General features: G+C 50.4%; 1 protein-coding gene across 1 annotated transcript; it reads left to right on the top strand.

Moving 5' to 3' along the window:
- Positions 1–26,864, top strand: CRHR1 (corticotropin releasing hormone receptor 1). The gene is made up of 13 exons (XM_062507998.1): positions 1–45; positions 8,135–8,219; positions 16,797–16,916; positions 18,069–18,154; positions 19,143–19,249; positions 19,597–19,717; positions 20,215–20,368; positions 20,613–20,673; positions 22,048–22,120; positions 23,919–24,004; positions 25,747–25,882; positions 26,075–26,116; positions 26,724–26,864. Exons 1-13 carry the CDS (start codon positions 1–3, stop codon positions 26,862–26,864), a joined length of 1,257 nt encoding a protein of 418 aa, XP_062363982.1.
- The last annotated feature ends 997 nt before the right edge of the window (positions 26,865–27,861 follow it).

The raw sequence follows: 27,861 nt of genomic DNA, 5'->3' as shown, positions 1-27,861 counted from the left end.
ATGGTGCCCAGCCTATGTTCTGCCCTCCTCCTCCTCCTCCTGAAGGTAAGAGGCTTTAAGTCTTCTTCTCGCATAAGGGCCCTTCTACCCCCTCCCCATCACCCCTGCGCCCTGCACCGTCCGCATTCTCCGCAGTGACTTTTCAATTTCTTTGAAGGGAAAAGTAAAAAGAGAAACTGCAACACAAAGGGCCCTCAGGAGAATTCCTCCAGTCGAGGCACCGGGGCTTGGCAGGAACTCGTGATGCTCAAAAACTATCGGGGAGGGGGGCTGAAGCGAGTCAGAGGATCATTTAAGGGGGGGACAATTGCAGCTAGGTCCTCCTGAGCTCAGCCCAGGGCTCCCAGCAACTCCCAGCCTTGCACCTCCCAGTGAAACCGGCTGCCACCAGTTTCCCAGGCTGCTGGGAGGGGGTGGCCACTCTGTGGGTATGATGGATGTGAACAATGCAAATGCAGAGCCCAGTTGTACCCCCCATTATTAATTTTCTAAGGAAGCCTCTCCTTGCCTCTCCTTTCCTCTCCTGCACCTGCAAAGCACAAGACTTTTTCTCTCTAATTTGTTCACTGTGGAACTGTAGCCACTGCTAATTTTGCAGCTCTGCACAATATGCAAATGCTTTGTCAGAAGCAATATTCCTCCTCCTTGAGTGCTCATCAAAGAGGGAAACATTCATAGCCCAAAGCTTGTTTAAATCCCAAACCCTGGACAAATGAGGTGGAGGGGTTTCTGTACGAAATCTTGAATTTTATTTGAACAAGCCTATAGTGGCAATTAAACAAAATGATCAGGCTTTTGATAAAACCTCTGTGTCAAGGAGGGGTAAAAGAGCAAATCTGCCTGGCTGGCTGTAGTATGGTGTCTCACTGGCCTAGCTAGGACTGCACAGTTAAAACAGCAGGTAAAGTGGAGGTAAAGCCCTTCCCATTGGCATCACTATGGCTCATAACCTATGGGCTGTGCACCCCACTGTTCACCCCACTGTGCATCTCACACATCAGCTGTACATCTGGGCCAGGAAAGTTCTCACTTAAGTGATGAGAAGAGCTGATGTGCACCAGGAGACCCCCCTGCCAAGTTTGTGTTGCTTCTAAAATCTCATCTTCTGAGCAGCTGCTCTCTCCTATCACTGCAACACTCTAAGCCTGATTGATAGGATTTGTGGGAGCTCTTTTACTGTTACATTCCCTGGTCCAGGTTTTGTTTGGCTCTGATGTAGGAAATGAAGATGAGACAGGGCAGGATCTCTTCCCTCAGCCCAGGTCCTTCTTGGCCAGTCTGCAGGGACAGCACAGACTTAGTGTGTGCAGTAAGGTCATATTCTGGTCAGGACAGCCATGTGAGTGGCATGATAACTTCAGTGAGCAAAAAGCGGTCCAAAAGAGGCCTGAAGGTGCTGAGACACAGCTCCCAACCTCTGTCAAAGCTCCTTAGGCTCAGGGGATTCCCTCGCCATCCCCAAGTGTTCCCCAAGGATATTCTTGTGAAGCTGGAGCAACAAGTCCTCAAAAATCTTCAGAGTTTGAGACATAACCACCCCTGTGCTGGAGCTGGGACTGGGGGGAGGGGGGAGGGGGGGCGTGCATCAGAAAAGCCAGTCCAGGCAAAGAGAACAGAGAGAAGCCTCTCCCAGCTGGCTTCAAAAACAAACAGCCCACCTACAAGCCTCCCCCCTCTTTGCAGTCAAACTGTCTGTTTTTCCTTATAAATACATGCATTCAAAACTCAGACGCTTTTCCAGAATGGTCCCAACCCTCTCCTGGGGACAGCATGGGCTAAAGGACCATGAAAATCCAGTTGTGAATGCATCCCTGCAGCCAGGTGTACCTGCAGCAGCATCCAGTCTGTGAGTGCAGAGACCTGCAGCAGCCCAGCTCCAACACAGAGTTCAGCAGGGACAAATCTCCCCTGCAGATACTGGGTTGTCACAATTTAGGTGTTCCCCATGCAGCTGGCTAGCACCTCCACTTTAGCATCAGTTTGCCCAGGTTGCTTTACCAGATAGACATCCCTCAGGAGGCCAGACAGACAGACTAGGAGACAGGCAGTCAAACTTGCTTCCAAGTGCTCTCTGACACACTGCAAGTCATTTAAACAAACTAAAAAAGTGATTAAAATAAACCAGTCCACCTGCAGCTCTGGCAGGAGCCGATGTCGTTTCTGGGGCTGATAAAACTGCAAAAGCATTTTATGAAAAATCAGAGATTGATGCTCAGGATCGGATAATTTCTCCTCTCCTCTCACTTGACCGCCTCCAGCAGCACTAAGCCCAAAAAACAGCCCCTGCCCATTCCATGCTCCAATCCTTGCATAAGATGCAGAGCTGCAGTTGCAGGACATGCTGACCCTGGGGATCTCTTGCAGTCCTTGCTTTCCATAAAAGCTGGAGTTGATTCAGTGTGTTTGAAATCATCCCTGTGGTTTCGCATCTCCAGCAAAGAAGTGTATGGAAAAGGCACAGCCTGTTCCCAGAATAGCCGCTCTGTCACCATAGGATGGATATATAGGAATACAATGACTATGTCCTGCACCACCTGCAACCCTGCCCTGAAATCCAGCTCTGTTCACCCAAAATCCTGCACAGGGTTAGCCTAGAAGTTTGTTGTGAGTGACAAGCTCAAGCTGCAATTGGGTCTGCAGTGTTTAGAGAGGCTACATCTATGGCTTTGTCTGTGAGAACAATTTTTGAACCTAAAGCACAAATCAACCTCCAAATCATGGAGGTCCCTCACCAAGCAGAGACCAGGAGCCACTGTCCAACATCTCAGAGCTGTCACTCAGGAGAGGGTGGCTCTTTTTGAAGATGGAATAGCATACCCAGGGCCCATCTGTTGTTCTTCCTTTTTTCCCTAACTGTATTCTGAGCTGATAAAAGAGACCCTCCTACTCTGCTTTATCCACAGTCACCCTCCCAGGAGCAGTCATATCCATTCCAATGGCAAAGGGCAAAGTGGGCTGGCATTTTGCAGATCACAGTCCCTCTTTCACCTTGAAATCTGCACTATTCACCCTGGAAAGGCAGTTTCAGATGCCTTGGTGTGGCCAAGCTTTCCTAGGTTATGGGGAAGTTAATTATGGATGTTCATCCCAGGGCACAACCCTAAAAAGGTGATGGGTGAAGGAGGGGGTTTGGAGCAGTCAAGATGTGGGTTTTGGGACAGAGTTGAAGAGAAAAATGTCCAATCCAAAATTGAAACTACCTGTCAATGCACAAGAGTCCCACATGTACAATCTGTAGGAGAGTTTAATAAATTGCCTTAGAAAAACAGCCCTCCCCCAGGCTTGTGTCCATCACTCCAGTCTTCCTCAGCAGCCTTTGGCCCTGCAAATCCAGATCCCATAGGAGCTGCATGGACTGTGTCCCCTTCCCCAGCTTGTTTGTGCCTTTAGCTTCCAATACCCAAATGCCATTAGTCATTTTTTCACCTGCCCCCAAAAATCCTCGTCTCTCTTGACAGATAAATGAAGTCAGAATTATTTATGGCAAGCAAGGGAGACCAGAGCTTAATCCAGGAAAACCTTTAATTGCTCATAAATCAGTTTTTACAGGGCATTCATTTAGCCCTGATTGATATTCTTTTGTTAGGATCTGCATCCAGCACACTTGGAGAGAGACTCCAAACAGAATAAATACCCTCACTGAAACTCCTGTCTACACACCACAGGGACTGGCTCTCTAATACAGATAAATGAATAAACTCACAGATTTCAACGCCAGATGGAGATGTTCTCACTGCCTGCTCTCCCCCTGAGCACCATCAGCCATGGAAAGTCCCCCCACGGGTCTTGCTTTGAGCCTTGCTCCATTGCCTGGGTTTTGTCTTGATGCCTTGATGCTGGCAGGGCTTGGGATGGGGCTTTGGAAAAGCAATGAAGGAGCAACAGGGGCTTGGCAGGGCAGCAAAGGGGCTTGGAGGAGCCATGAGATCATGGGTGGCAAAGCAGGTTACTGCACGTCTAAGACAGAGGTATAAAGAGGGTCCTTCATGGACCAGATGCTGCCTGGAGGTTTTATATGTGGATTCAATTGAGGATGAAACTTTTCCAAGTGAAAGCCCTCAAGATGGAACAGGTAAGAAGCTCCCCAGCTGCAGAAAACAGTGCCTGGTAGTCAGAGGAGACAAAGGCAAAGAGATCCCCTGCAGTGAAGGCAGGAGACACAGGGAGTTGGAGGCACCTCCAAACACATTTGAGGGGCAGCTCTTTCAGTCGCTGTTGCAGGCCACCTCCAGCTGCAGTCCCAGCAGGATGTGCTGCTCCCTTTCCACACCACTGATGCTGCTCTGCCATCTGAAGTTGACATCCAGCTCTTTTAACACTCACTGTATTTAATACCCAAAGTCTGGCACCTTTTGCAGCAGGCTCAGAGCCAAGAACAGGCTCTATCCTAGCCTAATGCACCAGGGAACCTCAGCAAAGATCCAGGGCAGCAGATGCTCAGCCCTTCCCTGCCCATGTGTTCCAGGAGGTCTTTCCTCTTCCACACCAAGTGTTGTAGTGGGTCGCAAGCCCAGGCAAGCCAGGGAGCAGAACTGATGGATCAGAGAAGTGCCTACAGCAAGGACAACTCCAGAGTGGTCGGTGTTGTCCCCCCTCACAGGAAGGTCAAGGTGGTCATCACTGTCCACTGCTCCCACTGCCCTCCCCAGCTCTGTACAAGGCCCTGTCTCCCACGGCTTCATCCCAGGCTTCAATTCAATCCCACTAATCGCTCCACTCTCCAATTACAGCCCCTCAGCCCGTACCTTCTGGATTGCTAATTAGGCTACAAGCCATCTATCGTGTGCTCAGAGCTGTCAGCCTTGCTGCCATGCAGATCCCCTCTTTTTTGAGGCAATACTCTAATGGGGGGATGGGGGCAATGACAACATGTACTTGTCTCTGGGTAGCACAGTGCAGGGGATGATGTTGCAGTTGGATGTGAATGTATTAATTAGTAACCGTGGATTGCTTTGGAGAGCGAAAGCACCACAAGGGGACATTAATTCCTAATTGCTATTAATTGAATTTTTCTACCGGGTCAGTGGCAGGTCACAGAGACTGATGCCGTGTGTGTGTGAGTGTGCTGCTTGCCCCCACAGCAGCAGCCAGACTCCCAGTGCTGATGAGCTGACACTGTCCTAGTCCCCTGTGCTGTATCTCCTGGCCCAGGGGACCTGCCACTCTGTCCCCTCACAGGCACAAGTACAGCTCCTTGTGGGACCAGGACATGATTGGTGTGCCCAGATCAGAAAGATCTGCCCCACGTGGTGCCTCACAGCCTGAGTGACCTGAGGCATGTGGTCCTCAGTGCCTCAGTTTCCCCTCTGGGACAGCCCTAGCATAGTGGGTGGTGGAACACCAACCACAGCAAATGTTTGCTCTGTGTGGGATGCAGGAAACACAGGAGCAGTGTCAGGTTTTGGTGTCTGAGCTCTGCAGCTGCGGAAGCGGGGGGGCTGGTTCTGCTACAGAAAATGTGGGGATGAAAGGAAAGGGCTGGTGGTTCATGAGGTCCAAGGTTAAACCAGAACCATCCCTGTGTATAAAACAGAGATGTTACAGATCCTGGAAGGGAGCTCGGTGTATGCTGAGGCAACAGCAGGGGAGACAATGATAGCTCCTGATGAAGAAGCTGCTGCCAGTGTGGGCCCTCACGCTGGCCCTTGCAGCTCCTGGAAGAACTATCATCCATCCCTGCGGGAGCAGCTCCCCGGACTAACTGGGAGCCCTATGTGAAGTGGCTGCCTCCAGAGGAGCAGATTGCCTTCCTTCCCAGACAGCTGAGGGCTCAGCTGAGGCTCTCCAGGATTTTGGCAGGCTGAAAGAGGTCACAGAGGTGTTCCAGCCCGCAGAGCAGGATCTGCCATAGCTCTGTGAAGGCAGGGCAGGAGGGCGGAGGAACACGGCTCCTCTCTGGCCCAAGCACAACCCACTGCTGTGTCGGGGCTCTTGAGGTGAGCTTGGCTCCAGCCCGGCCAGGCTGGGCCCTGCTGGGCACCATGTGGCATCTTATAGAGCAGTGATGCTCTGGCACAAGAAGCTCTTCAAGGACGGAGCTTTGACCTGTTCCCTCTGTAAAAGCATGCAGAGGGGTTGCACTTACCCTCAAAGAGCAAAACAGGTAAGACAGTCACCACCAAGTGTCAGGTAAGAACCTGTTTCACTGGGGCAAATTCTCCTGCAGCTGCCACCACCCCTGCTTATTCCCCTCAAAATGCTGACAGGAGTGGGACAAAACCTCTGCCTCTGCCAAGAGCTTTGGCCACACTGCAGCAAAACAAGCTCATTTACAAAGCCTGCAAAGAGCCAGTGACTGGTCGATCCACAGCCCTCTCTGGCTGTGGCTTTGTCCATGTGCTTTTCAGCATCAAGACCTCTCCCTGTGTCTGGAAGGAGAATGGACACTGCTAGGCTGGAGCAGGCTGGGATTAGGAGAAACATCTCCAATTCACACTTAAAAGCCTGTTCAGGTAGACAAACCATCCCGGCCATTTTTGGGCAGAGCCCTTCTGTCCCAGCTGCCAATGTCAAGAGCCACCAGGTGCGGTGTGCACAGAGCTGTGGGCATCAACACAGGGAAGCAGACTCCCTGTACCTTGATTCCCTCCTGTCTGGAGTTTGGGTGGTCTCAGCTTTCTGAAAGGAGGTGCTGGGCTCCTGCAGGACCAGCACCCAGGAGCTCCAAGGAGCTCCAAGCGGCTCCTGCACCAGGGCAGGGTTGAGCCTGAGCCATCTGGAGCAGTCACAACAAGGGAGCTATTCTCAGCTCCATTTATACGTCTGCCTGACATCTCTCTTGCTGTCAATACCAGCTTCCCAAGGCAGTAAACAGCTGTTTGGAAAAGAGCAAGTGGGTGCAGAGCTTGTCTCTGTATCTGAATAAATCCTGCTAATGTCTTGGTAATGCATGAGGATGGCTGGGTGTGCCAGCAAGAGCAGACAGTGTTTCTATGGCTCAGGGACAAGAGGAGGAATGTCTTCTCCCTGTTCAGAGCAGTTTGGGAGGTAAATGGCGTTCAGGAAGGGGGGTCAGGCACTAGGAATTAGCCTGGCTGATGGGGAATGCAGAGGCTATTGTCCCCGAGGAGCTGGGAGCTTGCCCACAAGCAGGGGAGGTGCAGCCCTTCTTGCCTTCAGGCTCAGGGCTGTTTCCCAAGGCATTTGTATGTGACGTATTCTGGGGTGCAGCTCTGTCATTTAATCAGTGAATTCTCTCCAGGGGATTTGGTCAGTCGTTGAAGGTGAAAGAAGTAGAGTTGAGCCTCATCGACCATTAGTGCTGGTGGAGCAGAGAGGGTGAACCTGTGTCATCCTTCTCTGAGCTGGAGGAGAGAGTGGACAGCTGCTCATGTAGAAAACTGTGTTCTGCAAAATATCAGGTCCTGTCCTTCTCTCATCTGCACCCTGGTGAGTTGTGAGACCAACAGCATCATCCCTCTGCCATCCTTGAAATCTCTTCATCCTGGCAATTGCCTTTCTCACTTTTAGTTACCTCAAATTCCTGCAAAGGCACAATAATTCAATAATAATTTTTCCGAAATAGCTCCTTGTGCAGAGTTTTAGCAGAGCTGGATAGATCGTGGTCAGTGCTTTCCTACTCAATGGGAATCTACCAACATTTACCACTGTTTGCTGAGAATTCACTGGGGAAAAAAAAGACTTCAGCCAGAGCTCATTGTCTCTGGATTGGATCTCCTCAAGGACATGTATGAACATCTTTCCACTGACACCTTATAAGGCTGTGATTTCAGTAAGAGATTGAAAATCCAAGCGTGGTGTCAGGCTCATCATGTTTCCCCTGTCTGGTCTCAGGATTGAAAGATGCTAAACCCTGAAGTGTTGATTGAAATGCTAATTAGCAGAGGTTCCACAATTCAGCAGGGGCTGCAGGTGGGTATGCTGAGGAGGTTATTCGAGGTAGGAGAGGATCACTGGGTGGGAAACAGAGAACAGTCCCCCAGCCTTGGGCTTGGATAAGCACAGTTTCCCTAGGAAACCATCCTGAAAATGGTACATGTCCATTGTGCAGCTTTGGGGGTGGTACTCACCCAGATGTGGGCAAGCTCAGATCTGACCCAAGGAGGCATTTGGGGATGGGGAAGCAGCATATTGCCCATATAACCCCACCCCTGGCTGCTCTCTCCCCATCCAGGCGTTCCTCCTCTGGGATAGCCCGGTCGCAGCCTCCATCCAGGAGCAGTACTGCGAGAGCCTGCTGCCTGTCACCAACCACACTGGTGAGTGTCCCCCAGCCCCAGTCCATTTGAGCCACCCCCCAGGTATCCAGTGCTTGGGAGAGGGTGTCAGGGTTGTCTCTGGGCTCATCTGCTGCTGCATGGATCCTTTTTGGGGAGGTGGGATGTGCGGACGCTGCATCACAGCCCTCTGCTGGTGCTGCTCCAGCCTCCTTGCTAGGTGACAGTGGAGGCAGGCGGAAGGTGCATATCTCAGGAGATGAAAATGGAGAAAATAAATGTCTTTTGGGCAGAGGGAAAGATGGACAGAGACATCAGGGCTGGCTGCCTGGTTCTATGCCATGCCCAGAGACAGCAGGACTTTGGCTCCTATGTCCACCCCCCCACCCCCCCCCCCCCCCCATCCCCCTGCCCAGGGATGATGACTGGAGGTTTTGACTTTATGCGTAGACCACATCACCAGTGCAGTGTGGCCACCATGGCTCTGGGCTCAGCCACCTTTCACCCCCTAGCACTCCGACACAGGTATCACTGAGCACTTTGGGAGGCTACCAGTCATGAAGAGTTTCTGGGGACATGGCTATGGCCAGGGCTGGCTCAGCCCTGGTAGGTGAGAGCAGCAGGGTCATGGACAGCCCACTCCTACTCAACATGGTACGTGGGTTTGATCCAATCAGGTCAGAGCTTGTGCCAAAACTGGCTTTTACCCTATATTCAGGATGTGACTTGGATGTCACCTCAGCAGTGACAGGTCTGGTTCAGTGACAGGTTTTGGGGGAGGAGAAGTGTGAGAAGGAGTGGAGCTCACAGGGACAAGGAGAAAAGTCCTCCCCAGCTCTGGGATGCTGCAGTATTGATTTTCTATGACTGAATGGGAATCGGAGTGGGCACCAAGGAACTCTGCGTCAGGGTGATGGATGGCCACAGGACTGGGCACTGTGGGATGGCCATGGGGACCCAGAGCTGAGGGATGGCTGCCCACCACCCAGTAACAGCAGCATTAACAACTCTTTTTTAATAAATCCTATCTTGGCACCAGCTGACCCAGTGTCTGGCTAAACCCAGGCTACCTTGCCCTGCAAGAAGCTTCCCAAGCCCACAAGGTAGAGGCAGAAAGCCCGGGGACAGCAAAACTGTCTGTGGAGTGGCAATGCCTGGATGTCTGTTCAGACAAGAAACTTGGTCATCACTCATGTGCTTTGCTCCGTGAAGGCTTCATCACTCTGCTCAGTGAGTGCCTGTGCTTGGCTATGTTAAGCTGTGATAAATCCTGGCCCAGGGCAGCAGGCAGGTCCCAGAAAACCCCTCATGTCCAGCTTTTGGCCTTTTCCACCCACCGAACCTCCCAAGCCCCAGGGAGAGATCAGAAGCAGGAGAGAATTTCTGCTGCGGTTTGCTGATGGTTTGCCCTGGAATCACCACCATCCTGAAGCACTGAGCACTGCTTTCTGCAAGGATTTGGCTTTGCTCACTGGGGATTTAGAAGCATGATTCCAAACAGGAGTCTCCATCTCCCTGGCAGAGGGGAGAACGTGACGCTTCAGATCTGCAAATCATCCATTGCCTCTGCATATCCAACCTGCAATTTCTGAGCAACTCATTAATTTGGATGGGGCTGGCACATGTGAGAGCTACTTCCAGCTGGAGAAGGAGACTTGGAACAAGAGGTGGAGGTGAAATTAATTGTGTTACATCTGCTTGGGAAGTGGAGTTCAGCACCAGCCCTGGTCCTTGGGGTCCATTTAGGCCCTGCCTGATGGAGACAGTGATTCCTATGGAGGGATATTTACTAAACTGGAAACTTTGATTTGAGCTATTTAACATCAAGAGTTGTTAGGATGATGCTAATGAGAATTGCAGAAGGGCCCTGAGACTTAATTTGGTAATGTCTTCACAACCCTTGGGAAATGACACATGCTGATAACACGAGCTCAGCAGTCCCCAGCGAGCAGGTCCACAGGGGATCTGCTGGATGCATGGGCAGGCACTGCCTCCTCTGAAACACAGCCCAGCATGGGCTATCCTCCTCTCCTGGGTCACCAGTCCCTTGATCTCGCAGTTTTAAGGAGGATGTGGCTGGATAGTGATGTCACCAGGGTGCCAGCAGTCTCCAGGCATGTACACTGAGCTGGAAAAAGTCTCTGCCACAGCAGTGGGGTAGAGGGTGGAGGCACACTGCGGTGATGCTGTCCAGGTTCAGGGGATTCAGGTGGTGCAAACTCTTATCCCAGGACATGGAGCACCTGAGTCTCAGAGAGCTCTCCTGTCCTGCCCTCTTATCACCATGGTTTTACCCATTTTCCTTCAAGCTGCCAGAGCAGGGTGATATCCCTGGGAATTCAGGCTCATTGGAATGTTCTAACTTGATAGTTTAGGTATCCATCAAAAATTCTTGTTGGTGAGCCCCTGATTTTAGCTGGGACTGAGACATAGGGGCACAGCTGGATGCTCCATCAAAAAGCTGCCTCCACAGTAGCAGTGAAGAGGGAATATCAGGCTGGACTTGAGGTCAACATGGCACATTCAGGAAGTCAGGTCAGCTGCACCCCCAAACGTCTGCAAACCATGAGAGTCTCAGATTAGGCCTGAAAAGGAACACAATGAGGATCAGCATCACTTGTCTGGGGTGGATAGGTGCTCTCCCAAGGGCTCCCAGCCCATGGACTGGCTCAGATTTCTCTGGCTGATGATTCAGACTCCCCAGGGTCTGTGTGCAGCTGCTTCTCACCCTGTCACAAAGTCCATCAGGGAGGGACAAGGTCACTTCATGCCCCAGGGCAAAGCATTCCCTGGAGCTGCAGGACTGCTTCCCTGGGAGGGAAGGGGGAATCTGAGAAGATGGGAAAGCCTCTTCCTAATTAATAATGAGACTTTTCCAAAGCAGCTCAGCAGGAAGCACTTGAGCAGAGCAAGCTTGGAGCACTCTCAAGGGATTGTTTTGCCATTTGTAGCTCTCAAGACTGGATCAGCTGAAGGAGTTGCCACCCAATTGCTCACATGCCCTTCTGGTCCTGGTTGCACGACCCACTCCTTTAAGCTTTTTATCCAAATGAATTCTTATCCTCAATCCTGTGTGTGTGCTCAGGAGAGGGGAGCACAGAAAATTCCTTGTCAGGAAAGAAATGTTTCATGCCAGTGCCAGTTCACCTTAAACAAAGAAAAATTACACCAAAGCTAAGCAGAAAAAAAGAAACATCTGTGGGTTTTTAACTGAAGGTTTTTTCAAGGGGGAAAGGGAGTGTAGCTTTGCATTAAATAAGGCAAATCTAATTGTTCCAGACACAGCAAAATCCCATTCTAGGAAGCAGTGAGTAATGAGAATACATCCTTCACAGGCACTATCAGATAAATTTGGTAACACCTTTCACAGCAGGTGACAATTTGACCAAGAACCTTTCCCCCCACTCCAGCTCAGCTCCCAAAGCGCTGAGTCTGCTCCAGCAGCCCACGTGCCACTGCTCTTTCATTCACTCACTGACTCCCATGGGGTGAGTCTGGAATTTAAATTCATAAAGGTCAAATTAACATCAGTGACTCTTTTCTCTTCAGTCTCATTGGTGTCTCTCCCACCATGGCAGAAATATTAATAAAGGAGCTGAGCAAGGGTTAAAGATGCAGCAATGAGTCTAGGCAGGGACTTGAGGGAGAGACATGGTACTGGGCAGTTTTGGGAAACAAAACTCTCATCTATATGGAAAATTCTAGTGGTTTAAATATATACTGATGTTGATAAGGCCCTTCTCCTCCATCATCTGGGAAAAGGAGATGTCAATAGCAACTCACTGATATTCATAGATTTTATTGTAGTGGAGGAGGGAAGATGATGAGGTTTTCCAGTACAAAACCATGTCCTGGCATGTCCCAGTGTGAGCAGCAGTTACAGCAGTTAAACTGTACTTTGGACTGGATGCAGTGAAGTCACTGCCAGAGACTGTTCAGTTGTAGCCAAACTGGAAAGAAGGCTTTGCTGGGAAAACTCTATCAGGGAGGGATTTTGATGCTTCACTCACCCATCACCAGATCCCAGCCAACCCCATGGAATAAACAACTTCCTGCCATGCTTGGTTATTAACACAACTCCAAACACTCCGTGATTCATGTCAGGAGAACAAGATAAGCCCCAAACACAACCTATTACATTATATACACTATATACATATATATGCTGTAAAGCTGTACATGGATCGTCTTAAGTGACAGCATTGAGCAGATGCATCAGATACCAATAGCACAAGCTAGGTTTGGTACCTTTTATTCTTCTACAGAACAGCAGCAAAGACCCGAGGGGATAGTCAGTGACACTGAATAGCAACAAGCCAAAATTCATTACAAAAACCCATAGATATCATAATGCTTAATTAGCCTGGGTAATTATTTTACATCAAGGAACATGGAACTTAAATGCTTAGGAGGATTGATGGGGATGTTTTAAGGACTGGAGTCTTTGAAAGGTAAATAGAAGCCCCCAGTGCCACTGAAAGCAGTGCTGAAGGTAGGGTGTAAGCAAGGATTTACTTTGAGGCAGCCACAGCTGGTCCCAGCCATCCTGAGCATCAACCCTTGCTCAGAGGGAAGGCAGACAGCTCCACTACCCCAATTTCTACCCCATGTTAATATAAATTGTCCCCCAGTGCCATTTCCCTCAATGCCTCAAAGTGCTACTCAAGCATTTAACATCTGAGTGACTCAGCAGTTTGACCTGGCCTGACCCCTCCCTGGCACCTCAGCACCTGGAAGTAAAAGCATCCCCCAAAGGCCCTTGTTTTGGGGCAATAAGGTGTGAAATGGGTCTTTCTTCTTCACCACTCTGGTGGAGCTGCCTGGGAGATACAAAGAGATTTTTGTGCGATTTCACAGTTGATGCATTAGACATCACAGTGAGTTGTATTTTGATTAGATGTGGAGATGAAGCCCTGATTCCCAAATGCAAATGTTGCAGCAGAGACACAGGGGACATTCTCAGGGAGCCAGAGGCTTGAGGTAGCAGCAGCAATGCAATCACAGAGGACATCAGGGTTGGACAGAGAAAGCTATGGTTGAAGAAGAGCTCAGGACAGGTAGTGATATAGGTTAACAACTTTCAGCTGTTAGGCTCTTGAGACACTTTAGATAAATAACCCCATCATTCCCAGCCGTGGGAATGAGCCTTTAGTTCAGAATTCCATCATCTCTCCTGGCCCCTCTGCATTGCAGAAGAGGAGAGGGGCTTCACCCTTCGACATGTCAGAGTTGTGTCTGTGCACAGCAGCAAACTGGGACACTGTGCTGCTCCACAGTTCTGCCCAGTGTAAAGCAGGATGTGCATACCCGCACAGTTATATCAGTACAACATTTGCTTTACTCCTCTTCAGAGCATCCCAGCAATGGCTTGAAGCCATGGTAATACTTCAGACCTCCTGGCAGCAGCTCAAGAGCACTGTGGCCACACATCTGGTACTGCTGGACCAGGATAAACATGCTCCATCCTCTTCAAATTTGTTCAAAGTCTTTTGGCAGATTAGCTGGGAGTGGAGAGCTTTACCCTGCCAGGTGTCCTATGGTTCCTGGCTTTAGCTCAGACCCATCTTGGAGGCCCCTGCAAGTGGTGGGAGCAGGCTAGAGAAGGATGTTTTCTAGAAACGGGTGGGATATTGTTACAGTTATCCTGAGACAGTTATTGTGTTATAGTTGCCTCAGTGTAAGTCCCTGGACAGACATTTTTTTCTTCAGAAGAAAATAAATACTTTATATTGCTTCAGAGCAGCACAACCCAAAGGCAATAGGGTGAGAAGGGATTGGAGTGACTTCTCCTGTACCACATTCCCTGTCTCAAAGTAGGGCCTGCTCCTTCCTCCTCCAAACAGCATGTTTCTGTGTGGGAAGAAGCCAAAGTAGGGGGCTTGAGTGCAGGTAGGAAATTCACTGACCTTACTTGCCGTAAATCTCCAAAGACCAAACCTATGCAGCCAATGGAGCTGAGAGGCCAAAGCAGTAGTGTGCAGAGCCTGTAGAATAGTCCCCTGCAAACATGGGTGGGCCACCGAGCAGGCAGGGAAGCATTTAGTACTGAAACACACCAGTTCTATGCTAAACAGTGCTCTAAATGCTGGGAGCCAGGCACCACTCATGGGGGAGCTGGAGCAGAGAGCTCTCCTGGGTAAAGGGGATGCTGCAGCCCTTATGGCAATCTCCGTCTTCACTATTTTACTTATCACTTCCCTATCAGGAGGCGGTATTTTTCTCTTTTCAGTATGCTGGAGAGGGCAGAAAGAACAGCATCTGCTTTCTGCACTTTTTCTTCATCAAGCCTTTCTCAGTGCAAGCCTGGGAAAAATATTACAGCCACCCACTAGATGAAAACCTGGTGGGACAGAGCTCCAAATGCTGCCAGTGGCAGCACGGGGGTGAAGCACGGTGAGAGGTCCAGGAGCATCTGACAGCCTGGCTGAGCATCTCCTCATCTCACTGCAGCCCCAGACCCTAATGTAACACCACAGCATCACCCCAACCCATGGGATGAGGAGGGCTGACCTCCTGCTGATGCTGGTACACCATCCCTGTGGTGGACCTGGTGCACCCACTGGGTTTGGTGTCTGGTGGGATCCTGTCGTGCTCTAATGGGAGTGCCAAGCAGCATCCCACCAAGCACCTCGGAGAAAGATGGAGATATTAAATCCAGCCTTGAGCAGACGCATTACAGAATGATGCATCTCTGTCTAGCTACATCATTTCCATGAGTCTCTCTTGGGTTTGGTTATTAATGGCATTGCTGTAGGTTTGTTTTACTGGTGAAGAGTATCATCATTGTTGCTCTCTGGCCGTGCTGACTTAATTACTCTCTCTTCCTGTTTGTCCTCCCTGAGCAATCTCTGTCAGTCCGCCAGAACAGACCCTGGAATGCAGGAGGGAAACTGATGCAAAAGAGCATGCAAAGAAAATCGAGTTTGTGCCCAGCCCTACCGGTCCCCAGGAGGGGTTGTGATAACTGTATGAGCTGCCATGGTCTTTAGTAGTGTGCAAGCCCCATTTTCCTGTGCTGGATTGTTCCAAGTGAGGCTTTTCTGTTCCAGCCCTTCATGCAGCTTCTCACCTCGGTGGCTAAAGAGGAGAGCACTTGCAACTTAACTTTGTCCTTTATTCAAGTAATTACTGGTTGTTTTTTCTTCATATGGATGAATGTTACCATAACATTTTTTAACTGTTTATTTACCTCTATCTGTCAAATTTGGGTCAAAACAACAAAGGAGCTCAACAAATTCAAATGGATGCAGAAAGCCACAGGCACACATATGATAAAAGGCACCTTGTTTCCTATAAAATACAGGCTTAAAACAGTTAACTTAAAGAGAAGGTTGCCACAGCAACCCTACACATTAGCAAAGCTAAACTGCAAAGGTCATTGTTAAAATTAATTTCTCCCTACAAGCTATGGGAGGCAGAAGGCAACACTCACCATGCTCTGATGCTTCCCTACCTCACATGCTTGGAGGCTGTTTTCCCTTGCTAAGATATTTGAAGACACTGAAAGCCCCGAAAATTTTCTCTGAGAGCATCACAAAATAACAAGGAGCCAATTTTTCAGATAATTGATGAAAACAAATATTCCTCCGTAAAAACCTTAATCATCATCAGCAGCAATATTTTGATTTTTTTCCTTTGGTCACTCTTTAGCCAGCTCCATCCATAGGAATTTTTGGGAAAGGTATTCATATAACAACCACAAACCCAGGGGGAGAGGAAACGCTGTGTTCTTGCACCCAAGGAGGTGTAAATTGGGGTGTTTTGTCTTAGGAAATGGCAATTTCTGTATCTGTGCCAGCAGCACAAACATCTCTGATACCCAGGAGTGGTTTGGACTGAACTCTGCCCCTTCCAGCATCTCCTGCCCACCCATTTTCTGCGTGTCTTGGATTGTAGTATATGGATATTGCAGCCACTGTGCTTCCAACCTCTCTGTGAGATGGAGCAGGGACATATTTAGCTACAGTACATGTTGTTCTAAATATACACAAATTATACATAAAAAAATCCTGCAATCTGGCCTACCTAATGCCTACGTTAGCACACTTGTGTAGCTGGGAAAGGCACACAAATCCTTGAAATCTGAAATAGCAGCAGCTTTGGAGGTTTCTACCTAGGAAAGACTGGAAGAGATCAATGGGAATGGCTGGGAAGGAGATTTTTCAGCCAGGAGGTGTGAGATATTTGGAGAGGCTTAGAATCAGACTGGACCCACCACTGAGGAAGAGCAAGTCTGGCTTAGTGCCTGTTGTGGGGCTAGATGCCAAAGTCATGGCTGAAGGAAGGAGTGGGGCTGGGAAACCAGAGCTAGGGAACCTCAAATGGACTTGGAAGCCAGGTCTGAAACCAGCAGCTCAGCCAGAACTGGGCTTAGCCCAGTAGTTTAGACAGGACCAGAGTAATAGTCATGGCCATGATGATTCAACCAGCCCTTGCAAGTCTTGCACAGCCCCCATTTGGTGTCTGCCATGAGGGGCTGAGCTGGTGTTGACCCATCAGCTCATCCAGCAGCCTCAGCTCTCCAGGCAAAGCTTGACCTTTCATCAGCCTGGAAGTGGCCCATGGTGGCCCATAGTAGCCCACAGACCTCTGCTAACCCTGTGCACTTTGTCCTTGCAGGTCCCCAGTGCAATGCCTCGGTGGACCTGATCGGCACATGCTGGCCCCGGAGTGCGGTGGGACAGCTGGTGGCCCGGCCCTGCCCCGAGTACTTCTATGGTGTGCGGTACAACACCACCAGTAAGAGGGGCAGCACTGCTGGGGACACACCGGGCAAGGGCTCTGACATATGAGTGACAATACACCTCTGGGAACAAACCTCATCAACCACAAAGAAAACACTGCCTCAGACCCCAGATTTCAGGGAGGGTCATTTCAGAGAAGCAGCTTTATATGCAGGTCCTCCTGGGAAGAGAGGGCTGATATCCCCATCTTGTGGACAAACGCAGAGGAGTGATCCTGCCCTGCCCTTGGAGGTGGCATAGGGGTCTGAAGCCCCCAGCTGAGCAAAGACTGGGAGACTTTGAACCTCGTCCCATCCTGGCACAGGTGGCTGCACTGCCACTGCCAGTGACATGCTGGGAACAGAGGATGAAGCAATAGCACCTGAAAAGTGCCCAAAGGTGTCCCTAGCATAAGGTTGAGTTTCTGACCACCCAAGTGCTGTTTTTGATGAAAGAAACACCTTGCTTCTCACAAAAAAAATGCAATTTTTTCCATCCTGCACATTCTTGCAGCCACAGAGGATGGCACAGACACACAGCTCCTGCTTTGTGGTGCCTCCTGTGCCACTGTAGGAGCCTCTCTGCATTAATCGCAACTTGAGCCTGTCTCTGAGCCCTTCCCACCCCATCACCCTGATGAGGTTCACGGTCTCCTTTTAATGGAAGCCCAGTCCCATCCCAGTGCTGGCATGGCCCCACTGCTGACACCAACCACGGACTCTTTGGGGTGACTGGGCCATTCCTTCCCAATTAGCCATGACACCAACTGTCCTCGCTGGGAAGCACAAAACCTCCTAATTCAAGGAAAGAAGTGAAACTTTGTGCTGCCATCTCAGCAGAGCTCCTGGGCTGGCACATCATCACCCAAGCAAACAGTGGAGTGAAACGGAGAAGCATCTAGCTGGTGCTGCTTCCACTGCATCCCTGCGTGTGATGAGGAGGTGCTGGGGTCCCCCAGTGCCAAGGGCAGAGCTGGTGCAGACCCAAAGCTCTTGAGCAGGTCTGAAATATTCCAAGGATTTTGGTTCTGCAGTTACAACCAAGGCAGTAGCTGAGCTGCCTTCAGAACTGGCCTGATGTCAGTGTCTTGCATTAGTAACTGTCAAGCCACATGCCTGTGCCCATCCCCATGCTCTGTTAACCCTTGGATGGGCATCCTCTCTTTCAGATAATGGGTACAGGGAATGCCTCGCAAACGGGAGCTGGGCAGCACGTGTCAACTACTCCCAGTGCCAGGAGATCCTCAGTGAAGAGGTAGGAGTTTGGGACCCTCTGGGCTCTTGGCAGGAGGGTGAGAGACACACAATGGAGTTTTGAAAGGCAGCAGCATCCAGGCCAGGAACAACCCATGGGAGCTGAGGGCTGAGCATGCAGCAGCATCCCAGTGATAGAGCTGCATGTGGCAATTATGATCTGTTCTTGATTGGCATTTTTATTCCCCATCAGAAATAAAGCCATGCCTGTTTCCATCCCCATTAAAAATCCAACAGGATTGGCAGTGTGAGGTCCCCAGGGTCTCTGGGTACAGATCAGCCCTGTCACTCTCCTGCAGCTCCCTCCTGATATAGCACTCAGTGAAAACCCCATCCTTCCCTGCTGGCAGTGAAATAAAAGAGATATTTAGGAAGCTGAAAGAGATAAAAAAATTGGGATCAAGAATTACAAGCCCCTGAGTAGGTCAAGCCACCCCTTGAAGCAGAGGAGATATGAGTTTTTCATTTGCAGTTGATACCAGCTCTGGTGTTTAAGATGCTCATTATCCCTTGCCAGGAATGGTTTTCTCGCTCACTTAATTGCTAATTCACTGATTGGATGAGTGCCTAAGAGCAGGAGTGATCAGTTAATTCAATTATCACTCACACTTTCCCTCTGCCCAAATTCATCCCAGTCTCTCAGCTGCCCCCAGGGCAATAAGGGATGAACTGAGATACAAGATTCCATTGAGCTCAGCTGAGTTCCAGCAGGGTTTCCCCAGAGAATGGGTTGGGATGTCCCAGCATTGAGCTGTTCAGTGAGCTGCTCTGGTACAAGTGGGATGTGAAACCAAGCTACTTAGCTGTTAACCCACATTAGCCCCATCTCCATCCATTCCCCCTGTCCTGTCCCAGGGTGGGCTCCAATTGCTTCCTGAAAAAGGACCCAAGATTTGAGGTGCAGCTGCCAAAGGTGACATGATGGAGGAGGTGGGTTTGTGCTGCTACTGGGCTGCTGCTGACCCTCTGCCCATCTCCTTCACTTCCAGAAGAAGAGCAAGCTGCACTACCACATTGCTGTCATCCTCAACTACCTGGGCCACTGTGTTTCGCTGGGAGCCCTCCTTGTGGCATTTGTCCTCTTCATGCGCCTGCGGTGAGTGACAAACCTGCTGCCATGCTCCTGTGAGGTCATCTCAGGCAGGGATGGACCCAGCTCCTGTGCTTTGCCGTGTCCTCCCCCACAGCCACTGCCCTCCAGGCTGGAGGGATCTTGCCTGTCTCAAGGTTGTTTTTCTTCTGCTGCTTTTTAAAAGCACCTGTTTATGGAGGCAGAGTATCCTCCTTGGTGCCTTCCACCTCCTGGTCTTCTTCCTGCCCACCTCTCCCAGGGTATGGTCCCAGCAGGTCACCCTTGGGGTCCCAACAGAGACACTCAGCTCCACAAACAGCACTGTACCGAGTCCCCCTGCTCTGATGGTGCCTTGTTCCACTCCTCTCCAGGAGCATCCGGTGCCTGCGAAACATCATCCACTGGAACCTGATCACAGCCTTCATCCTACGCAATGCCACGTGGTTTGTGGTGCAGCTCACCATGAACCCAGAGGTGCATGAGAGCAATGTGGTAGGTGCAGCTCTGCCAGGCTGAGCCCAGTCCTGAGCAGCTGGGGGGTGTGAGGACCCTGGAGATCACAGAACCACAAAGTGGTCTGGGTCTGAAGGGACCTTAAGGATCCTTTGGTTCCAACTCACCTGCTATGGAGAGGGACACCATCATTATCCCAGGTTGCTTCAAGCCTCATCCAACCTGGCCTTGGACACTTCCAGGGATGGAGCAGCTACAACTTTTCTAGGCAACCAGTGCCAGGGCTCACCACCTTCCCAGGGAAGAATTTCTTCTCTAAAACTGCTCTCTTTCAGCTTGAAGTCACTAAGATGTGTCTACAAAAGCAACTTCAGGGGGTGAATAGGGCTGGCTGGTGGCTGGCAGATACCCCACATGTATAAGGAACATGGGTTTGACTGCTTTGCTGGGATCTGTGCTGCTTCATGCATTGTTTGTATCACTGTGGCACAGAGTGTGACAAACTGTTTGACAACAAGTTTGACATCTCCTGGCAGGTTTGGTGTCGCTTGGTCACTGCTGCCTACAATTACTTCCATGTCACCAACTTTTTCTGGATGTTCGGCGAGGGTTGCTACCTGCACACAGCCATCGTGCTCACCTACTCCACAGACAAGCTCCGCAAGTGGATGTTCATCTGCATCGGCTGGTGTGAGTGCCAGGCTTCCTCTCACTCAGCGGTACCCAGGGTTTAGTGATGGGTGATGCCCCCTCCATCCCCTGCTCCTGTTCTTCTTGCACACAAAGAGCTGCAATAAGTGTGCCAGGAGCAGGAGGATGGGATTTGCATGTACACATCAGCTCACTGGGTGGTTTGTATATGAGAAAACCCCTATTATGGTGTGGTTTTGTAGTGATCTTGCACTCTGAAACTCACCTGTGTGTTCCCCTGCAGGTATCCCCTTTCCCATCATCGTTGCCTGGGCCATTGGAAAGCTCTACTATGACAATGAGAAGTGAGCCTGATTGCTCTTATCCTCCATTCTTGTTTCTATCCCAAATCCTCAGGGATCAGTTGTGTCAGGAATTCTGTTAGGGAGGAAAAAATTGATAATGTTCTTCCATTCTTTATTTTATCCCACCTTTTGGCTCTCTGCAGCACAAGCCCTGCCCCTGCTTGTTTCTCCTCAAAAGGAAAATGTGATTTTTAAGGGGAAAAAGAGATTAAACCAGATATCCTATAATAGCTTTGCTAAATAGAGCTGGGATTTAACTAACAGAAATCTAAATTCCCGCACCTGAGCCATTTTCACAGACGCCTGCTAATGAAGGTCTTAACAGGTACCTGAGAGTTCATCCCAGAGTGGGAAGTTGAAAGAAGCCCGTTGAGATGAATGGCAGATTGTTCTGTTTTCCCTGCTGACTTCAGAAGCCCCATGCTACTCACACAGGCACTGTTTGATCAACCTTGACAAGGTGCTCCCAGGACAAGGATACCCCTGAGTGAGCTCCCTGAGTGAGCAGGGTTTGCTGAGGACAGAGCTAACCCGGACCTGTGTGTGTGAGATTATGGAGAATCATGGAATATCCTGAACTGGAAGGAACCCACCAGGATCATCGAGTCTGACTCATGGTCCTGAACAGACACCCCAACAATCCCACCCTGTGCATCCCTGAGAGCATTGCCCAGAAGTTCCTGTAACTCTGGCAGCCTCAGGGCTGTAACATTTCCCTGGGGGGCCTGTTCAGTGCCCAGGCACCCGCTGGGGAAAGACCCTTTTCCTGATCACCATCCCAAATTCCTCTGTGACACAACCTCAGGCCATTTCCTTGGGTTCTGTCCCTCTTACAGGGAGCAGAGGTGGAGGCTGCCCCTGGGAAGGAGCTGCAGCCCCTGGTGAAGTCTAAACTCAGTCTCCTCTGTCCCAGTGAACATTCAAAGTGCCCTCAGCTGCTTCTCATGTGGCCTCTCCACACTGCTCCCCATCTTCATGTCCCTCCTTTGGATGCTCTCTAGTAACTTCAGATCTTTCTTATATTGCTGTGCCCAAAACTGCCACCAGGATGAGAGGTGAGGCTGCCACCATGCAGAAGAGAGTGGGGACAGTCACCTCCTTTGCAAGGAGGGTGTCCCTGCTTGTCCTGCAATAACCAGCTCCCACATCCATGTGTGGCCCATAAACACTCCCACAAGCCCACACATAAGTCCTTCTATTGAGTTCCCAGGGAAGCTATTCCACAATGGCTGCAGCAGTTTGCGTTCTAGTGCTTTCACCTCACAGACAGTGACTTATAGATTGTGCAAGGACAGCAGTCTGTCCAGGTCACTGTCATGTCAGGCTTGTCCCTGACACTGCTTGTCCCCAATACCGCTTGTTCTTGCCTTGCAGGTGCTGGTTTGGGAAGCGAGCTGGTGTTTATACTGACTACATTTACCAAGGCCCCATGATCCTGGTGCTTCTGGTAAGAGCAAAGTGACCTTGTGTGCTAAATACAGAGTCCCTCTTGTGCAGGTAGGACACAGCTACTTCTGCACAGGGTATTGCCTCATCCTTTTGCTTCACTCTGCTGGGGCTGGTTCTGCTTCCCCACAGCAACACTGCCCCTCACCCAAACTGCCCCTTGAGCAATTTTGGGCTTGGAGTGGGATGAAGAAGGAGCCTGGAAACCTCATTCTGACAGGGATGTCCCTATCAGCCAACTGCAACATGCATCAGTAGGCCCCTCCATCCCTGCCCTGGCATTGTTTGGGTGTGGGTGGATGCTTTGCCAAGCATTTGCAGAAGCCTGGGATCCTTGACTCCATTCCCTGATCCTAATTCCACTTCTCTGTTCCTGGTCCTCAGCTGAGTAGCAATGCTTGATCCAAGGGCCACATGGATGGGGCTTTTTCTTTTGGGGAGGGACAAAGAAAAGCACAGATGGCAGGTCACAAGCTGGGGGTCCAACATGTATTTGCAGGGGGAAAGTCGTACACAAAGTCCCAAAACTGTTCCTTCCTGCCTTGCCCAATGCTGATAAAACTCAAGGGAGTAAAAAGCACCAGCATGATGGAATAATTGATCTTGCTTCCCATTTCCCTGCCTCTCAGGCAGCCAGGCCACTACTACTTCCTGTCAATTGTGTTCAGCTCCAAAGACATCTTCTCATTCCTTTATTAGCAATTCGTCAGCCAGGAGAGCAGTGTCCAAGTTTGAAAGACAGGTGTCTGCTAAGAAAAGCAGAAGCCTCCCTTTGAAATGAAAAATGTGATCCTTCCTTCCTACAAATTATTTTGATTTTGAAATTAAGGAAGGTCTCAGGCAAAGATATGGCGATAGGAATAACAGTTCTTTACTAGTATATCTAACAAGACAAACAAGAACAACAGCTATGAAATTACCCACAAACAGAACAGTAAACTCAGTCCCAGTGTTTTTTGGCTGCAGGCACCTTTTCCCTGAGCTGCAGTTCCCGGTGCTGGAGGCGGGCAGGTCCCGCAGAGCTGCAGGAGGGCTGGGGGTGATGGCAGAGCTGTCCCAGGGGGAGAGAGAGATGGAGAGAGCCCTCCACTCATGGTGTCGGTCCCAGTGCTCAGCAGAGTGCTGGATGGTGGCAGGATAAAGTGAGAAAAAACAGCAGTGCAGGGTCTGACAGCAGTGAGGATAACTCCCGGCGCTGGGATGGCAGGGATGGAGGAGGTGGGGGGGGGGGGGGGGGGGGGCACAGAGGCAGCGATCGTCCTTCTCGTCCCAACTCCGCAGGGGAAATGGGGCCCAGGCCCAGTCTTCCGTCTGCTCTTCTGGCTGTTTGAATCTCGTGGGGGTTTCCCTCCTCTCTCCCCTCCCCCTTGCCACCAGGGCCCAGTCAACAGGTATCTTAGCATGACAATGGGGAAAATTCCACAGAGGGAAAAGAGAAAGAACCAACCCCCAACAAGCAGCCAGGCAGATCCTGGCTGGGATGGCAGCTACTTACCACCTTAGATTCTTCCTCTCCCTCTACTTTTTCACCTGCAGCCCTTTCTCTAGTACTTGTCCTTCCTTGGCAATCTCCCGGCAAGCCCTGATCCCTTGACCAAACTCTTAAATCTTATTGTTGAAGTGTTTTTTAAAAGGCAGATGTCCTCTCATGGTACATGGAAGGCAGTAGATCAGGTTTAAGAGGAAACACTCCCATTTCCCCTGGTTCCCCCATCTCCCCTTCCCCCACCGCCGTTGCAGAAGAAATGGGAGGAAATACTGGGGAAGCAAACACTAACCAGAGACCCTGTTCCTCCCAGATCAACTTCATCTTTCTATTCAACATTGTCCGAATCCTCATGACGAAGCTCCGAGCTTCAACGACGTCTGAGACAATCCAGTACAGGTAAGAACATGAGAGACCCTGCAGGAAGCCAGCCTAGGAACTGGGTTCTCTTGTGATTAATGGGGATGGGACAGCCCCATTAGCCTGGTAGCAAGGGGATGGGAGCATGGAGAGACACCTAAGAGTACCTCAAATGCTCTTTGGAGGTACATGGTCATTAAATCTGGCCAGGGAGAGCCTTGTGATGTAGAGTGTGGATGACCGTTTCTGCCTTTGAAGTGAACCTTTGGGATTTGAGTCTCTTTGCAAAAGCCTGTTCTGGTGGGACCTGATGAGCTCTCCAGGCTGGGAGCTCCAAATCCTGGCATGAAGGTGAGAATTAAATCACTGCTTGACAGAAAAGCAAAAGCTGAGGAAGAAGTCAATCAATGCTACCCCAACACATCCTTGTAAAGAAGACAGTACTCCTGCAGCACAAGGCAGGAAGATTTAACCCTTCCTTTCCTGTTGGGGAATATTTTGCAGACAACGTAAGAGGTGCACAGTCAGAGCAGCTCCCCAAAGTAGCTGGAATAGAAAACAATTTGGGCTTCATCACTGCCTCTGTCTGGATCATTTTGTGGGCAGGAATTGGGGAATTTCACTGTGTGCCCAGTCAAGAGAAGCTGTTTTGAGATGGAGGGTGGCTTTTTCAGCTGAAAATGGAAAAATTCTGGTTCCATTACTGGGAAATGCCAGCTTTCCTCATCACAGAGTATTGAACTGGGATGAGAGGTTCAGCTTGGGGTAAGTAAAGATAAAGGTTCTGGGGAAAGGCTGGTTGGCCCCAATCAGCAATTTTGAGAGCTTTTGGTTTTCCAATATTGACCTCATTTTGGGAGGGTTTATCACCTTAGGGCAAGAGAACATTTTCATTTCCCAGAAATATTCTGTGGGACAGGAAAACTTGGAGAACTTGGTATGTTATAAACTGTGCACTTCTGCTTAAACCAGGCAAGGACAGGCCCAGAGGGCTCCTGCTCACCTTAGATGGTAAAAGGCTGATGTGTCCCCTGCTGCTATGGCTGCCCCCCTGGAGAAGCTGCACTAGTGAATGTGCTGTACTGTGGTTTTCCAGCTCCCATCCTTGGTTCCCTCCAACTCCTCCATGTCATCAGCACATTTGTGTCAGGGACTGTTCTCTCCTCTAAGACAGAGATGCAAAACAGGTCCCCGACCCCCTTCCTGCCTGGCTCAGACCCTGCAGGGATAACCATCTACTGCTGGAATCTGTCCATTAGCAGGATCATTAAGCAAAAAGTGATGATTTGGCATTAGTCTTGTCTCCTGATCCAAAGGAATGAGGTGCCAACCCCCAATCCTTCCCACACTCTCTGTATCAGCACTATAACTTTTCATAAACTGCACTTGTAATCTCATCAAGATATCAAATTAATTACCTGAGATATGGTTTTCACAAAACTCATGTTGAAGGGTGTGAATTATTATATCCTCCTTAATTCCTTTTTAATTAAGATGTAGATCAGCCAAGCAATCATTCCATGCCAGCTGAAGGTCAGGCCTCTGCTCTCCTCTACCATTTTCTGGGTGGAGAAGCAGAGCAGGCTCCCAGTGCTCAAACCATCCCAGTCTCTTGGAAACTGCACTGGAAAACAGCCCAACTTGGCTCCATCCTCCTCCAGTCACTGGTTTTCAAGTGCCAGCAGACCAGTCCAAGCCATGCTGGTGCTGGGAGTGGTATGGGTGGGGTCCTTGTGCCCAGGGCTGCCCTGTAGCAGCTCAGGTCCCTGTTTTCTCCCCAGGAAAGCAGTCAAGGCCACACTGGTGCTGCTGCCCTTGCTGGGGATCACCTACATGCTCTTCTTTGTCAACCCAGGGGAGGATGAGATCTCCAGGATAGTCTTCATCTACTTCAACTCCTTTCTGGAGTCTTTCCAGGTAATGGTCCTCTACACTGGCTTCTACCCCAGTTCTTTCACCAAGGGATGTGGAGGAGCCCATCCTGGTTAATGCCTCATCCTGCTTCTGCCCCCTCCTGAAACCAGACATCCCTAAACCCCAGAGCTATTTCAAAGCTCCTGGCTTGGGGGTACCAGTTGGCTTGTGACTCTGCTGCTTGTCTCCTTCCAGGGCTTCTTTGTTTCTGTCTTCTACTGCTTCCTGAACAGCGAGGTGAGCACAAGGGGCTGGGGTTTCTTGTGGGGGTTTACACCCTTTCTTGCAAGCAGACAAGTTCAGCACAGGGCTTGGAGGATGCTGGTCCCTAATTCCCCCATCTGAAGGTCTTTGCTGACTGGAGTTGGTGCTTCACCTCCAGCCCCATCTGGTACATCTGCAGCTGCAGATTTTGCCCAGACAGGAATGGCTGTTGTCTGTCTCCTCCTCTGGAGCAGGAAAATCCACCCCCAAGAAGAGATGCTCTCAGGGTGCACTTGCATGATTTGGTGCAACAGAGAAAAGGGTCCTCCCCATCCCAGTGAAATCCTTCCCCAGAGTGAGCCCCATACACATGTGGATTGCACATCGATGGCAACATCTACCAGGCTCTGATTCAAAACACAAGCAGCAGAAAATTTAGGCAGCTCTTTCCTCTGCCTCCTCCAAATGCTCCTACACCTTTGTTGGCTCAGGAAAGTTTACCCCACAGGAAAGTTTAACCTCTTTTGTTACCAAATCGCATACTATTAATCCATTTTTGGCTGGAGGACTGAGAAGGATGGCTGGTGCCTCTGAACAGCCTCTGCGTGGTGATCACACATCCCTCATTCATCTCACCCAGGTGCGATCGGCTGTACGGAAGCGGTGGCACCGTTGGCAGGACAAGCACTCCATCCGTGCCCGCGTGGCAAGGGCCATGTCCATCCCCACCTCCCCCACCCGCGTAAGCTTCCACAGCATCAAGCAATCCACAGCTGTCTGAGCCAGGAGCAAAAGACCTCACCGGGAGCCAACGTGGGAAACCCCTGAGAGGGGGCCATGGCACAGAACCAGGTCCTGCCTGTGGCCCCAGCCCCACAGGGAGAGCATGAACTCACTCGGTCATGGGGCACCTGCACAGCTCCTGCCCCATGTGCTGGGCAGGCCTGGAGGACAGGACAGCTGAGATGCTGCTTTGTCATCTCCCTTGCAGCTGTGTGACCTGCTGGCATAGCTGAAAGATACAGAAGAACCAGGAGAGGTTGCAGCAGCTTGGTGCCAGCTCCACCCTGGGCGTGATGCCTCATGTCACTGCCTTTATTAGGTTTGTTAACTTTGAGGTGACAGGATACCAGGACATTGCTGGGACAACTTATGAGGCTATTCCCTGGGAAGCTGGGTCAGCCTTCCAGTGAGCACATGCTGGAATGCTGCTGGTGGAGGAAGAATGCTCTAGAGAAGCCAAAGACCTATGTGTTGGAAGGGGATGAATGGAGAGCTCTGGAGTGATTGTAGACATTGCTTCATGTAGCTGTGTTTTTGTAGCACTGGGGCTGAGTCACTCCCCTGTCTCTTGCTGGGTCTCTGGATGTCCTGAAAATGCTACTCAGTCTGACCAGGTCATTTCTCCTCTTGACACCAAAGGTGGGGAAAAGCAGCAGGGTGGGAGAGGGGAGGGAACTCCCCTCGCATGGAGATGGGTCCTCAGGGCTCTGAACAGCTGCATAGAGTGGGCTTGATCTGGAGGGAAGCACAGGAATTAGTTAAATCCTCTGGTCCAGCCCAGCTAGACCCACAGGTCTCTGCAAAGCCCTGGACTTCAGGCCAACTCCATGTCCCTGCTCAGAGGGTGGAAAGGTGAGGGAGCCCTGCAGCAGAGCAGTGGCTGAGGTCCCCAAAGTCAGCTACCACAGGGACAGGCCCTGGCTCTGCCCCCTCCTCATTGCCCTGCTTTTACTTGGGCAGGTGGGCCCAGTGCCAAAGCTGCCTCTTGCTCTTGT

This window comes from Cinclus cinclus, chromosome 24 (genome assembly GCF_963662255.1).
Source record: "Cinclus cinclus chromosome 24, bCinCin1.1, whole genome shotgun sequence".
NCBI lineage: Eukaryota > Metazoa > Chordata > Aves > Passeriformes > Cinclidae > Cinclus > Cinclus cinclus.
The sequence above is the reverse complement of the archived record's forward strand: the minus strand, read 5'-3'. Positions and strand labels throughout refer to the sequence as shown.